The 14,363-nt window shown below is 52.1% G+C and overlaps 2 protein-coding genes across 2 annotated transcripts in view; one reads left to right on the forward strand and one right to left on the reverse strand.

The window, feature by feature from the left end:
- Positions 1–917: 917 nt before the first annotated feature.
- CDKN1A (cyclin dependent kinase inhibitor 1A) lies at positions 918–8,248 on the reverse strand. Its single transcript, XM_017522589.2, has 3 exons — positions 8,147–8,248; positions 2,327–2,758; positions 918–1,212 (listed from the first exon to the last, which is right to left on the reverse strand). Exons 2-3 carry the CDS (start codon positions 2,751–2,753, stop codon positions 1,163–1,165), a joined length of 477 nt encoding a protein of 158 aa, XP_017378078.1. The 5' UTR covers positions 2,754–2,758; positions 8,147–8,248; the 3' UTR covers positions 918–1,162.
- Positions 8,249–12,488: 4,240 nt separating this feature from the next.
- Positions 12,489–14,363, forward strand: part of LOC108299990 (RNA-binding protein 12-like) — a 3,427-nt gene continuing 1,552 nt past the window's right edge. The window contains 1 exon segment of the mRNA XM_017522593.2: positions 12,489–14,272. Coding sequence (XP_017378082.2) covers positions 12,734–14,272 — 1,539 coding nt within the window. The 5' untranslated portion in view covers positions 12,489–12,733.

A 14,363-nucleotide genomic window follows, 5' to 3' on the forward strand; every position in this document is an offset into this window, starting at 1 on the left:
GCTGGACTGAGACTGACTCCTTGCTCATCTGCTACTCAAAGTGCAATGAACTGGGGAGGGATGGCATGGATGGGAAAGGTTGCTGGATGATTTGAGGGGCTGATGTCTCCCTCCTAGAAAGATCCACTCCCCCATCACATACCCCTAACATACAGCGATCCCCACTCAAGGGGGACTGTGCCACCACACAGGACCCTCACCCCGAGAGCTAAAAGAGGAGGAGGCAGTCGCTGCTTGAGCTGCCAGAAGTAGAACTAGGGTGCCCTTCTTCTTGTGTGTCCATTCCCCTTCCAGTCTATTGAGCTGGGTGGGAAGTAGGGATGGGCACCTCGAGCCACCTGCAGCTGAGGGGGTACTGGAGGGAAAGGACAGGGGGGTGGGACAGCAGCAGAGGGGAACTACAGAGCCCAGCTGGAGAAGAGGGGTAGCTGGGGCTCCTCAAAAAGTACAGGAGGAGCCAAAGAGGGAGAAGGTGCAACACTGAGGCTGGCTCCCCAGTGCAGGTCAGAGGGGCCGTGAGGGCAGGCGGGGAGGTCCCCTGCCTTCACAGGACAGAGGGGGGCATCAAGAGCAGGAGGGTACCAGGTCCCCAGCCCTGCCCTAGGCCACACTCACTTCAGGGTCACCCCAACCTTAGAGGTCAAGGGCCCTCCTCTAAGACTGGGCAGGGCAGGTTTTGATGATGCCCCCACTCAGCAAAGCCCCTTCAAAGTGCCATCTCTTTACTTCTCAAATTAAAAGGTATCCAGGTCTGAGTGTCCAGGAAAAGGAGTGAATTTCGTAACCCCCTGTGACAGCGAGGGGAGGCAGCCTCGTCCCTCCAGGGGGTGCCGAGTCACTCTGCAGACAAGTGGGGAGGAGGAAGTAACTGGGGGAAACCAGCCCACCCAACCTCCAGGAGAGAGGACACGGAGAAATAGGATGAGAAAGTTTTAAATAGTATTTCATCAAATAAAAATGCCCAGCACTCCGAGGAACCTATCACTCGACTGCCTAGTTTTTGTTTAAATAATTCTAATGCCAGAGGTTGGGGGGCAGGGGGCAGCCAGGGTATGTACATGAGGAGGAGTTTAAATTAAAACACAAATAATAATTAAGACACACAAACTGAAAGACTAAGGCAGAAGGTGTAGACGCCCTCGCGTTTCCAGGACTGGGCGGATTAAGGCTTCCTCTTGGAGAAGATCAGCCGGCGTTTGGAGTGGTAGAAATCTGAGGAGAGAGAGCGGAAGTCAGCCAGGCCAAGAGGAAGAGGACACGGTGGAAGAGGACAGGAAGAACTTGGAAACGCCCACGCTGCCTCTTGGGGGGTACTTATGGAGCGTCCCACCGTGCTTCACAGATGTGATTTTATCCATCACTGCACCTGCACCCACAGGTCTGCTCTAAGCCAAGCTGCCCAGTAGAGGAGCCACTAGTTCTGTGTGCTTGTTTAAATTGACCAAAATCAAATAAAATGAAAAATTCAGTTCCTCAGTCACACGAGCCGCGTGTCAAGTGCACAACAGCCATATGTGGTTTGTGGCCCCTGGACCGGACACTCCCATCCCTGCAGAGTTCTACTGGAAAGTGCTGATCTAGGGATTCTGTTACAAAATCCATGAAAGTGCTCAGCACAATTCCAGGCCCATGTAAATGTCAGTAGTCGTTGTTCTTACCATTAGTCCTGACCTAACCGCAAATTCACTTTGGGACCTTAGATGAATCACTCTACCTCTCTAAGCCTGGATTCCTTTTCCTAAAAGGATGGCAAGGGGCTAGGCACGGTGGCTCATGCCTGTAATCCCAACACTTTGGGAGGCTGAGGCAGGAGGACTGCTTGAACTCGGAGTTTGAGACCAGCCCGGGCAACATGGTGAGACCTTGTCTTTACAAAAGCTCAAAAAATAAGTCGGGCATAGTGGCATGCACCTGTAGTCCCAGCTTCCCAGCTACCCAGGAGGCTGAGGTGGGAAGATAGCTTGAGCCCAGGAGTTGAAGCTGCAGTGAGCCATGATCACTTCACTACACTCCAGTTTGGCCAACAGAGTTAAGACACCCGTCTCAAAAAGAAAGGCGGGGAGGGTGACAAGAATGTCTTATTATATAACATTGCATAAGGACTAAATAAATCTACCTTAGAAGCTTAGCAAAAGGCCTGGCATAATATAAGTTCCCCACAAATGTTAGCTAGTTGGTCTTGGCTGCCTACTTGCTGTGTGAACTCTGGGCCTGTTTCCTTCTACCTAAGGAGCACACTAGACCAGGACAGGACAGGTCAGCTCTTGGACCATGGACTCTGAGAATCCTGGTCGCTTACAACGTCCTTCCCTGTACCTGTCCTCACCTGTCATGCTGGTCTGCCGCCGTTTTCGACCCTCAGAGTCTCCAGGTCCACCTGGGGACTCCTCAGGCCGCTCCCCTGAGTGAGGCATAAGGGTGCAAGACAGCGACAGGTCCACGTGGTCTTCCTCCGCTGTCCCCTGCAGCAGAGCAGGCGAGGTGCCAGGCCGCCTGCCTCCTCCCAGGGGCCCTTTGGGAAGGCAGATCTTGGGCAGGCCAAGGCCCCGCACACGCTCCCAGGAGAAGTCACCCTCCAGTGGTGTCTCGGTGACAAAGTCGAAGTTCCATCGCTCACGGGCCTCCTGGATGCAGCCTGCCATCAGTGCGTCACAGTCGCGTCTCAGCTGCTCACTGTCCACCGGGCCGAAGAGGCAGCGGCGGGCCTTGCTGCTGGATGGGTTCGGACGGACATCCCCAACCTGTTCTGACATGGCGCCTGCAGCAGAGACACAAGGAAGGCCCTGGTCACCGTGGAGACTGGACACTACGCTACCTGGCTGGGCTTTGCTGTGTCACCTCAGGTAAGGTCTTCCTACCACAGGGTCTCTCTGACTCCTTCCAGCTGGTCTTCCTGCCTCCTTCCCACAGGAGGCCTGACCCCCACCAGCAGAGCTCAGCCAGCCTGGCACCCCAAGGTCACTGGGGGAGCAGGCAGCTGAAGGGCAAGCTAATGTCAACAAAGTCAAGTTTATTGCAAAAGCGAGGATCAGGGTCCTGTTTACCACCAGGTATTATCAGCTAAAATCAATTTGTTTTTCCCCCTGAGGTGTCCCTCATGGGTGTGAATGTCCCCAAATACGTGTGAATTGCCAGAGTCCAGCAGTTTCTGAATCCCAGCCCTGGCCAGGAGGTCAGTTCCCAAATAAAGAAACAGTCTGACAGTTCCTCCAGCCTCCTGAACTCCCACCCAGATGCCCAAGTAAGGTTACCCTGCTCGGCCAAGTAAAAGTACCCTGGACTCTGGGGTAAAAAGCACCTGGGTTGTGGTCCTAGCTCTGCCACTTACTACCTAACTTTTAAAAAGCCACTAGGTCTCAGTTTCCTCACCCATAAATGGGTCCACATTCAAGTTTAAAGAGCATGGCTGGGCCAGGCGTGGTGCCTCACACCTGTAATCCCCGTACTTTGGGAGGCCAAGGTGGGCGGATCACCTGAGGTCCAGAGTTCGAGACCAGCCTGATGAACATGGAGAAACCCCATCTCTACTAAAAATACAAAATAAGCTGGGTGTGGTGGCGCATGCCTGTAATCCCAGCTACTCAGGACGCTGAGGCCGGAGAATCACTTGAACCTGGGAGGCGAAGGTTGCAGTGAGCCAAAATCGCGCCGTTGCACTCTAGCCTGGGCAACAAGAGCAAAACTCTGTCTCAAANAAAAAAAAAAAAAAAAAAAAAAAGAGCATGGCTGTGGACACATACTCAAGCAATTGATTGGGGAGTCCATCCAGCAAGGCAGATGGAACAGAGCTGAATGAAAGGCTGTGTCTTGGTGGCTACACGGGAAGGCTCTGGAGCCAGATCACCTTGGTTGAAGTCCAGGTTTTACTAGGTGACCCTGGACAAGCAACTTAACTTGTCTGAGCTCTATTTTCCTCATCTGTGAAATGGAGATAGCAATGGTGACTGTCTCAGAGGATAGGTGTGAGGATTCAATGAGTTAATGTAGGTAAGGTGGCAGCAGCACTTCATATACAGAAGTGCCTGAAAAATGGAAGTGTGATTATTTCTCTCTGCCTTCAGTTTTACTGAGCCTCCTCCCTATCACTTCTCCCTGCCAACTGTCCCCTTCAGAAAGCAGCTGACAGGTGCTGTAGGCTGAAGGCCTTTCCCAAGGATGTCATCAGGCGGGTGGCCTAGGGGTAAGGAGGGGCTGGGCAGGGCTGGGCGGGGCGGGGCAGAAGATAATTTCTCCCAGGCTGAGCCACATCCTGCCAGGCACATCAGGTGATCTGAAGTCTAGACACCTGGCAGCCCCTGCCCAGTGCTGCCTGCTTCCAAGGAACCCGTTTTGCAGACAAAGAAAATTAAAAGTGACTGATCTACCTGGCTCCTCTCCTCCCACTTCAGGAGAGGGAAAACCAAGGGTGAGTTTGCCCATGAGGGAGCCCTGGCACCTAGCTGCCCACTCTGGCTTGACTCCAGAACTGAGTGACTGCACGACCTTGGCAGCAACTGGGTTTTCCTAGGGACAAGTCCCAACTTGCAGGCTCTGGGAGGTGAAATCTCTGTTGAGTGTTCCTGAGGCAGGAAGCCTGGGACACATGCCACATCTGCTTCATCCCACCTCACCCCACTGCTTGTGATCAGTGGAGCCCACAGTTTCACGTCCCAGCTGCTTGGGAGAGGAGGCACTTGGTAACCTCACACCAAGTTTAAAGGGCAGGAGATGGAAGAGATACGAGACTTGCCCCCAAGTCATACAGCTAAAAAGGTCAAAGGCCACTGCCCCATAAAGAGGTCACACAGTACAGTGGACAGAGCCCTCAAGGAACCTCTGTCTACCCTCTCCTAGGCATGAGTTGGGATTTATTTGTATATTTTCCTGTATGGGGGCTGTTCTAAGCAGTTTAAAAATGTCAATCCTCTAAAAAGTGGATAGCTATTAGCTCCCTTTTTACCGAAGAAGTAACAAAGGCTCAGAGAAGTTAAGTAACTTGCCCAACGTCACACAGTTCATAAGTGGCAGAGCCAGGATCTGAACACAGGCCTGTTTGCCCTGAGTCCTGTGCTCTAGTATTGAACCCACCCCCTCTCTAATTTTGAGGTTTCTTAACCAGAGAGTCCCATCAGAATCACTTGGGGAGGCCAGGGGCAGTGGCTCACACCTGTAATCTAACACTCTGGGAGGCTGAGGTGGGGGAATCATGTGAGCCCGAGGGTTCAAGACTAGCCTGGGCAACACAGAGGGACCCTATCTCTTCTAAAAATAAAAATAAACAAAAATTAGCTGGTGGGCTGGGCGCAGTGGCTCATGTCTATAATCGCAGAACTTTGGGAGGCTGCAGCAGGCAGATAACTTGAGGTCAGGAGTTCAAGACCAGCCTGGCCAACATGGCAAAACCCTATCTCTACTAAAATTATAAAAACTAGCTGGGTGTGGTGGTGCACACCTGTAGTCCAGCTACTCAGGAGGCTGAGGCAGGAGAATCGCTTCAACCCAAGAGGTGGAGGTTGCAATGAGCTGAGATCACACCACTGCACTCCAGCCTGGGTGACAAGAGTGAGACTCCATCTCAAAAAAAAAAAAAAAATTAGCTGGGCATGGGGGCTCATGCGTGTGGTCCCAGCTACTTGGAAGGCTGAGACAGGAAGATTGCTTGAGTCTAGGATGGTGCCATTGCACTCCAGCCTGGGTAACAGAGTGAGACCTTGTCTCAAAAAAAAAAAAAAAAAATCACTGAGGGAGCTTTTTCAAGGCCTTGCCTCTTGAGACCAACTTAATCCAGATTGAAGATTGAAGATTTAAGTAAGTGTTTGAAGATTCAAGCAAGTGTTCAGCACAGTTCCTCAGATGGGCACTCTTGGGGTGCCAGACAAGGGTGACACTGGTGTGTTTGAAATGGACATTCTGGGTCTCAATACATCATAGGCGCAAGGAAGGGCTTCATCAAGGATTTTCCCTGGCTCCCAGGAGCTCAAGACAGGACTAGGATCCAGGCAGGCACCCTCTCCTCTTCTACCACCCCTTCCCTTAGGGCTCTCATAGGCCTCTCCTCCCCCATCCAAATCTGCTCTCATGCGCATTGTCATAACTTTCAGCCCAAAGAAAACTCAGAAACGCAAACCCTTGTTTTACAAATAACTGAGAATAGCCTCCTTTGTTGGCCTTCCTGCGTTAGACTTCAGTCATATTTTAATTTCCAGTAAGAGCTCAGTAAATACTGTTGAACCTAAGGAGTGTTCCTTTGAAGGGGCGGTGAATGGCTTAGGGGTTGATGTCAGACGAGCCCGGGGTACCCGCAGTGGTTCCCGCCTGCCAGTCTCACTCCGCGGGAAAGCGGGTGTACCATTCGCATCAAGGCCGGGAGGGGGCGCCGGCCTCCAGGAAATCACGCGCGGGGTGGGAGGTACGTGGGCAGAGCATTGGACAGCGGGGGAGTAGTGATGAGTCAGTTTCCCGCAAGGCGCTGCCCGCCCGCCAAAACTCCGCTTCCACTCCGGCTGCGCGTCACACTGGGGTGGGGAGAGGGAGAATGGGAGGGGACCGGAGAGCCGTGAACACGTCACGCTGGGCCGGCCAGGCTTCCCAAACTCCCGCCGCTGTTGCGAAACCGCGCGCTCCTGCGCCGTCTCTGACACACACACACACACACACACACACACACACACACGCACACACGCACGCGTGCGCGCGCGCGCCGGGAGCTGGCCCCTCCACCTTATCTCCACGCCCAAAGCACGGGATGAGTCAGATCCCTGGAAAATAAAAATAGACGGGAGCAACGAAAACAAAACCGCTCGGAAGTTCTCCCAGAAACACGACGTGGAGGAGGGGAAGGAGAGGGGAGGCTGTCTGGGCGCCCCTAGTTCCAAACCCAGCCCCTAGATGTTTTTCCGCACGAAGAGGGCGCAAGTGTCCCCCAAGGGTTCGGGACTGAGAGGACGCGCCGTGGTCTGCGCCCGGCGGCGGCGCTCAAGCCCCTGCTCCGCTCAGCCTTGTCGCTTTCGGAGAGGGAATCCGGGCTAGGTCGGGGCACCCCGAGCCCCCGCGGCAGCTGATGGAGGCCTTGAGCAGCGTCGTGCTCCCCAGAAACGCCACCCACCCGCAAAGACGTGATCTTTCCCCACCTCCCACTCAGGCGTGGGCTCCGCTCTCGCCCCGGAGTCCAGCGCCCCGACTCGAGGGCAGGCTGAGCCGTGGTTCTCCGGGACGCGGTGGGAAAGAGGTAGAGGAGACCCCTGCCCGTCCCGGACTGACAGGCTGGTTAGAGCCCGCCCAGAGCAGGGCGTTGACTCCCCGGCCTCTAGGGCGCGCCGCGGAGCGGGGATCAGACGCGGCGTCCTGGACCTTCAGTGCCCAGCTTCCCTGGGAACACGCTGTGCCAGCCAAATAGGTCACTGTGCTGATGGGAGGGCGAGACCCGAAGGGACAGGGAGGGGGCTTCTGGGGTCCCACTGTACCCCAGCCCGGGCAAGGTTCTGACCTTATACAGTCCGTTCCCTGGGGTCTTCTTGTCACAATGAGTCAGCTCCTCGCTGGTCCTTAGGGGACGTGTCCTGGCACATTCCCAAGGGCCGGGAAACAGCCCGCACTTACTTCAGCGCCCAGCCAGATGGTGGACACAGTGGCGTAGAGGACCTGAACCCCGGGACGTGGGCCAGGGCGGCGCCGCTTGGGTACGAGAACCGCCCGGGACAGATCCCAGACGAACTTACTCCACTACACCTTCCTCGCCCCTCCTGGACCCCTCCAGGGACACGGACTTCATTCCCATGCCAGGAGCAAACTGCGCCTGGGGCTCGGAGCCCACCGCTACCGAGGGCGAGCTCCCAGAGCGGCCCCGTCCACGCCCTCCCTCGCCCCAGCTGGGTTTCCAGGGGCGGGGAGGGTGGCCCGGGATCCCTGTACTTGTAATCCCGCTCTCCGCCCGGAGTCTCTGACACATCCCGACCCCCGTCACGCGAGCACTTTACAGACACCGTGCGCGCAAGCTGAGCGCGCAAAGACCCACGCCCGTCATTCACCTGCCGCTGAAACACCTGTGAACGCAGCACACACCCGCGGACACGCATCCCCGCGACACGCACGGACACAGGCAGGCACGCTAGGCTCGGCTCTGGGCCGGCGGCCTGGGGTCCCCTGTTGGCTGCCGCCGCTCCCTCACCTCCTCTGAGTGCCTCGGCGAATCCGCGCCCAGCTCTGACCCCACAAGGAACCGACTCCCGCAGCTGCTCACACCTCAACTGGTGCCTCTCTGCTGGCGCTAATATAACCTACCCCCAGGAGGGGCGGGACCCGCGCTCGGCCTACCGCGCCGCCCCTGGACCGCCCTCCCCCAGGCCGGGGGCCCTGGCTGCCCAGCGCGGAGCCAGCTGAGCCTGGCGGAGTTCCAGCAGCCCCAGACGGTCCCGGAACCTCGCGTGCTGCAGGAGGGCGCTTCCCTCCTCCCGTTGTCTCTAACGTGCGTCGGTGCACTGGACACATTTTTCCCACAAAGTGAGCCTCAAATTTGGCCTTTTTTAGTTGGAGAATGACTTGGCACTCCCCAGGAGGGCACTGTTCGAATGAGCCCCCTTTCTGGCCCACCGCTGACCCACTATGGCAGGCAAGGATTTACCCAATGCAGCTGAAAAGATCAGGAAGATGACATTCGTAAATAAAAATCCATAAATAATAAAAACAATGGACCTCTCTGCAATTTCCAGAAAAGCTCCACGATACCACCTCTATTCCCACTGATCCCTCATTAGGTCACCTCTCCCAGACACACCTGGGGCACCTAGACACCCCAACAAAACATCTTGAGGCCAGAATGATTTTTCAGTCCTCTTTAGTTCACAGATGAGGCAACAGAAGGTCCACTGAACTTAAGTATACAAAGTTGTTGTCACATGCTTCCGGGAAGGAGGGAATTGGAGACACTATCAGAAAACCGAGGAGGAATTGGACATTGAACCAATCTCCGTACACCGTACACTCACCTCAACAGAAGAACACTGTGATTGCAGCAGCTTTGTTGGCCAGGAAGCGGAGGATTTGATGAGTGAGTTGTCTGTCTCCTAAATACTCCCCACATGGCCCATATACACTGCTGGGGAAACTGAGGCTCAGAAAAGTCTAGTGACCTGACTCAGATCATACAGCAAAGAAATGACTATGGTTGGAACACAGGACTTTTGCCTCCTGCCCAAGGCTCTCTGCTTGTCACCCTTTATTTCTGTGGCTCCAGGATGACAAAAATACCCAATAACCCTCATTTGCAGACAGTTTATGGAAATGACACAAATAAAGGATAATTCTGGAAGTGTCTACTGGTGCTTCTGACGGACACAGAAATGAGTAACGTGTCTATCTGCTCCCATCTACCCCATACCTGTGACCTCCCTTGGACTTCACCTTTGCCTCCTTTCTGTGCCTGAAACCTTTGTTTTGCTTTGAAAAAATTGCAGAGGATGGATTGTTAATCTGAAAATAAATGCACTAAAAAATAGAACCCAGGCTTGGAGAGCTACAATTACTGACATCTCAGGCTGCTGAGTCTGGAAATCTCTGCCCAGGCATGTCCAAAGCCTTTTTTTTTTTTTTTTTAATAAAGGTTTGTAATGAATTATAAAGTTTTGTGGTACTGAGCTTCACAACGAAATAATTCTTTGCACATCGTTTTTTATTATTTATGGATTTTTATTTATTAATGTCATCCTCCTGATCTTTTCAGCTACATTGAGTAAACCCTTGCCTGCCATGGTGGGTCAGTGGTGGGCCAGAAAGGGGGTTCATTCTAACAGTGCCTTTCCTCCTGGGGAGTGCCAAGTCATTCTCCAACTAAGAAAGGCTCACTTTGAGGGAAAAAACCTGAGGCCCACTTTGAGGGAAAAATGTGAGGCCCACTTTGAGGGGAAAACTTGAGGCCCACTTTGTGGGAAAAATGTGTCCAGTGCAAATTTTCTTCCTCTAACATAGCTGACCTCAGGGAGGAGAGGCTTCTGTCTTCTCCACTGTGAGGATGGGAGCCCAGGTAGGGGTGGGAGGACACAGGAGCAGATCCCCTTGGCCTGCCTGGCCCTGGAGTCGGGCCAGGATTGTGGTTAAAGCCCAGAAAGTCCATGGCACGGCCTCAGGACCCCACTCTCAGACCCACTGCTGTCTCCACCTTCCCCCCTGTACATCCAAGCCATCCAAAGTTATCAAATGTCCAGCAGAGGACAGGCACCTCCTCCCACTGCCTTAAAGCCCCTCTGCTTTCAGGCATTTCAAATAGACGAGACAGTCTGTCTGTTTATTTTGGGGGAAAATTTTTTTTATAAAGGCCTGTAATGAATTATTTAAAGTTTTGTGGTACTGAGCTTCACAATGAAATAATTCTTTGTGTTGTTGTTTTTGGGAAACAATTTTTTTATAACCTCTGGCTCACCACCACATTCAATATTCAATATATTCAGTACCTACTAAGTATCTAGTACTATTCAGTGCTTAAAAAAAAAAAAAGTTTGCAACCATGCACTTGAATGTGTAGCCAGACACTCTCCAAGGGAGGACCTCTGCCCTGAAGCAGGCAAGGGAACAGGTTGTTAGAAGTCACACACAAAATCTGACTCCCAGCACACATTCACACAAACACACATACACCAGATCCCAGCCCTGTCCCAAGGATCTGCTGGCAGATCACATACCCTGTTCAGAGAAAGGGGCCAAGGTCTACCTGAGGTCTCTGGAGGTCCCCTGTCTCCTACCATCCCCTTCCTCACCTGAAAACAGCCAGCCCCAAGGACAGAATAGCCACCAGCTTCTTCTATGCCAGAGCTCAACATGTTGGGACATGTTCCTGATGGCCAGAAAACCAATCAGAGCCACACACAGCCTGCTGCCTGAGCATGTTCCCTGGGAAGCAGGCAGCTTAGGGATGGAGGGAGGCTCAGCCTGGGGTGACAAGAGCGCCCAGACCAGCCCCCTCCCCCAGAGTGGGGTGGAGCAGGGTAGGGTAGGGGAATGGGGAAAGGTGGAAAGCCCAAGCCTCAAGAAGGAGGATTTGAGAAGAGCTCAGCATTGGCTGCAGGAGCTGCCTGGGAAGGGAGAGGAAGTGCTGGGAACGATGTCACCATTTCTCAGAAAGGGACTGGGGAGTCCCAAATAGGGGCAGTCAGCTTTCAGAGGAATTCACCTCCACACAGGCTCCTAAGAAGTGAGACCCTAGAGAAGAGGCGGAACAAACATAGAACATTATTGAGCAGAAGCAGCCCTGGCTTTTTGTTTTTGTTTTGTTGGGATACTTTTGTTGTTTGTTTTTGTTTTCATTTTTTGAGACAGTGTCAGCAGTGGCACCATCTCAGCTCACTGCAGTCTCCACCTCCCGGGTTCAAGAGATTCTCCTGCCTCAGCCTCCCAAGTAGCTGGGATTACAGGCACCCACCATCATGCCCAAATAATTTTTGTAGTTTTAGTAGAGACAAGGTTTCACCATGTTGGTCAGGCTGGTCTCGAACTCCTAACCTCAGGTGATCTGCATGCCTCAGCCTCCCAAAGTACTGAGATTACAGGCATGAGCCACCATGTCTGGCTTTTTTTTTTTTTTAGAAGAATGACTTTGGGAACTAACGCCATGACCTGCTGGGGGCTTTACCCAGTCAACACAAGGACCCGACTGACCATACATTAAGGCAGAGAAATTTGTGATGGAATCTGTGCAACACAAACACTTCCAGATACCCAAGCCTGCTACTGCCTAAGCCTGAAATTTCACCATTAGAAATTCACTCCTTTAGGCTGATCTGAGTGCAGTGGTGTTTACAACTAATTGATCACAACCAGTTACAGATTTCTTTCTTCCTTCTCCACTCCCTCTGCTTCACTTGACTAGCCTTAAAAAAATAATAATAAATAAAAATAAATAGGCCTGCCCAGGCACAGTGGCTCATGCCTGTAATCCCAGCACTTTGGGAGGCCGAGGCGGGTGGATTACCTGAGGTCAGGAATTCAAGATCAGCCTGGCCAACATAGTGAAACCCTGTCTCTACTAAAAACAAAAAAATTAGCCAAGCGTAGTGGCAGGTGCCTGTGATCCCAGCTACTTCTGAGGCTGAGGCAGAAGAATTGATTGAAGCTGGGAGGCAGAGGTTGCAATGAGCTGAGATCGCACCATTGCATTCCATCCTGGATGACAAAGGAAAACTCCATCTCAAAAAATAAATAAATAAGCCTGGAACAGTGGCTCACACCTGTAATCCCAGCACTTTGGGAGTCTGAGGCAGGTAGATAATTTGAGGTCAGGAGTTCGAGACCAGCCTGACCAACATAATGAAACCCCCCTCTCTGCTAAAAATACAAAAATTAGCTGGGCATGGTGGCACAGGCATGTAATTCCAGCTACTTGGGAGGCTGAGGCAGAAGAATTGCTTGAACCTAGGAAGTGGAGGTTGCAGTGAGCTAAGATCTCGCCACTGTACTCCAGCCTGGGCAACAGAGCGAGGCTCTGTCCCAAAAAAATATATAAAAAAGAAAAAGAAGATTTTTGTGAAGTGACGAAGGAGGTGGTGGCTGCGGTGGGCTCCAGGCAGCCGTTCGGGCTGGGGCTGTCGACCGCAGGGCAGAGGCACTCGCGCGGGGGGCGTAATTCGGGGTCTGGGTTCTGGTGCCGCGCAGCTTTCCCTGTCTAAAAGTTGATTTTAATTGGTTGCCCACAGGATTGACTTGGCCTCTACTTCTTGTTAAGAAAATACATCTCTTGTTTTATCAGTATGTGTGGTTTCAGCACAGCATGGCTGTGGTCATCCGTTTGCAAGGTCTCCCAATTGTGGTGGGGACCATGGACATTCGCCACTTCTTCTCTGGATTGACCATTCCTGATGGGGGCGTGCATATTGTAGGGGGTGAACTGGGTGAGGCTTTCATTGTTTTTGCCACTGATGAAGATGCAAGGCTTGGTATGATGCGCACAGGTGGTACAATTAAAGGGTCAAAAGTAACACTATTGTTGAGTAGTAAAACGGAAATGCAGAATATGATTGAACTGAGTCGTAGGCGTTTTGAAACTGCCAACTTAGATATACCACCAGCAAATGCCAGTAGATCAGGACCACCACCTAGCTCAGGAATGAGTGGTGGGGTAAACTTGCCCACAACAGTATCCAACTTTAACAGTCCTTCGCCCAGTGTAGTTACTGCCACCACTTCTGTTCATGAAAGCAACAAAAACATACAGACATTTTCCACAGCCAGCATAGGAACAGCTCCTCCAAATATGGGGGCTTCCTTTGGGATCCCGATGTTTAGCTCAATTGTTCCAAGCACAGCCTCTCCAATGAACACAATCCCGCCACCACCAATTCCTCCAATTCCAGCGATGCCATCTCTGCCACCAATGCCATCCATTCCCCCAATTCCAGTTCCTCCTCCAGTACCTACATTGCCTCCTGTGCCTCCTGTGCCCCCGATTCCCCCAGTTCCTTCCGTGCCACCCATGACCCCACTGCCACCCATGTCGGGTATGCCACCTTTGAATCTGCCACCTGTGGCACCTCTACCTGCTGGAATGAATGGTTCTGGAGCACCTATGAGTTTGAATAATAACCTGAGCCCTATGTTTCTTGGTCCATTAAATCCTGTTAACCCTATCCAGATGAACTCTCAGAGCAGTGTGAAGCCACTTCCCTTCAACCCTGATGATCTGTATGTCAGTGTGCATGGAATGTCCTTTTCTGCAATGGAAAATGATGTCAGAGATTTTTTCCATGGGCTCCGTGTTGATGCAGTGCATTTGTTGAAAGATCATGTAGGTCGAAATAATGGGAATGGATTGGTTAAGTTTCTCTCCCCTCAAGATACATTTGAAGCTTTGAAACGAAACCGAATGTTGATGATTCAACGCTATGTGGAAGTTAGCCCTGCCACAGAGAGACAGTGGGTAGCTGCTGGGGGCCATATCACTTGTAAGCAAAATATGGGACCTTCTGGACCAGCTCATCCCCCTCCTCAAACACTTCCCAGGTCAAAATCGCCCAGTGGACAGAAAAGATCAAGGTCAAGATCACCACATGAGGCTGGTTTTTGTGTTTACTTGAAAGGGCTACCATTTGAAGCAGAAAACAAACATGTCATTGATTTTTTTTAAAAGCTGGATATTGTGGAAGATAGCATTTATATAGCTTATGGACACAATGGGAAAGCAACTGGTGAAGGCTTTGTAGAGTTCAGAAATGAGGCTGACTATAAGGCTGCTCTGTGTCGTCATAAGCAGTACATGGGCAATCGCTTTATTCAAGTTCATCCAATAACTAAGAAAGGTATGCTAGAAAAGATAGATATGATTCGAGAAAGACTGCAGAACTTCAGCTATGACCAGAGGGAAATGATACTAAATCCAGAGGGTGATGTCAACTCTGCCAAAG

The sequence above is a fragment of the Cebus imitator genome, unplaced genomic scaffold (genome assembly GCF_001604975.1).
Source record: "Cebus imitator isolate Cc_AM_T3 unplaced genomic scaffold, Cebus_imitator-1.0 Scaffold24, whole genome shotgun sequence".
In the NCBI taxonomy this organism is placed as follows: Eukaryota; Metazoa; Chordata; class Mammalia; order Primates; family Cebidae; genus Cebus; species Cebus imitator.

Excerpts from the sequence above, each read along its gene's own strand:
- CDKN1A (XM_017522589.2), bottom strand. The coding sequence starts at position 2,753 with ATGTCAGAACAGGTTGGGGATGTCCGTCCGAACCCATCCAGCAGCAAG. Across the intron at positions 1,213-2,326 it reads GCGGCAGACCAGCATGACAG|ATTTCTACCACTCCAAACGC; the intron begins GTGAGGACAGGT and ends CTCTCTCCTCAG.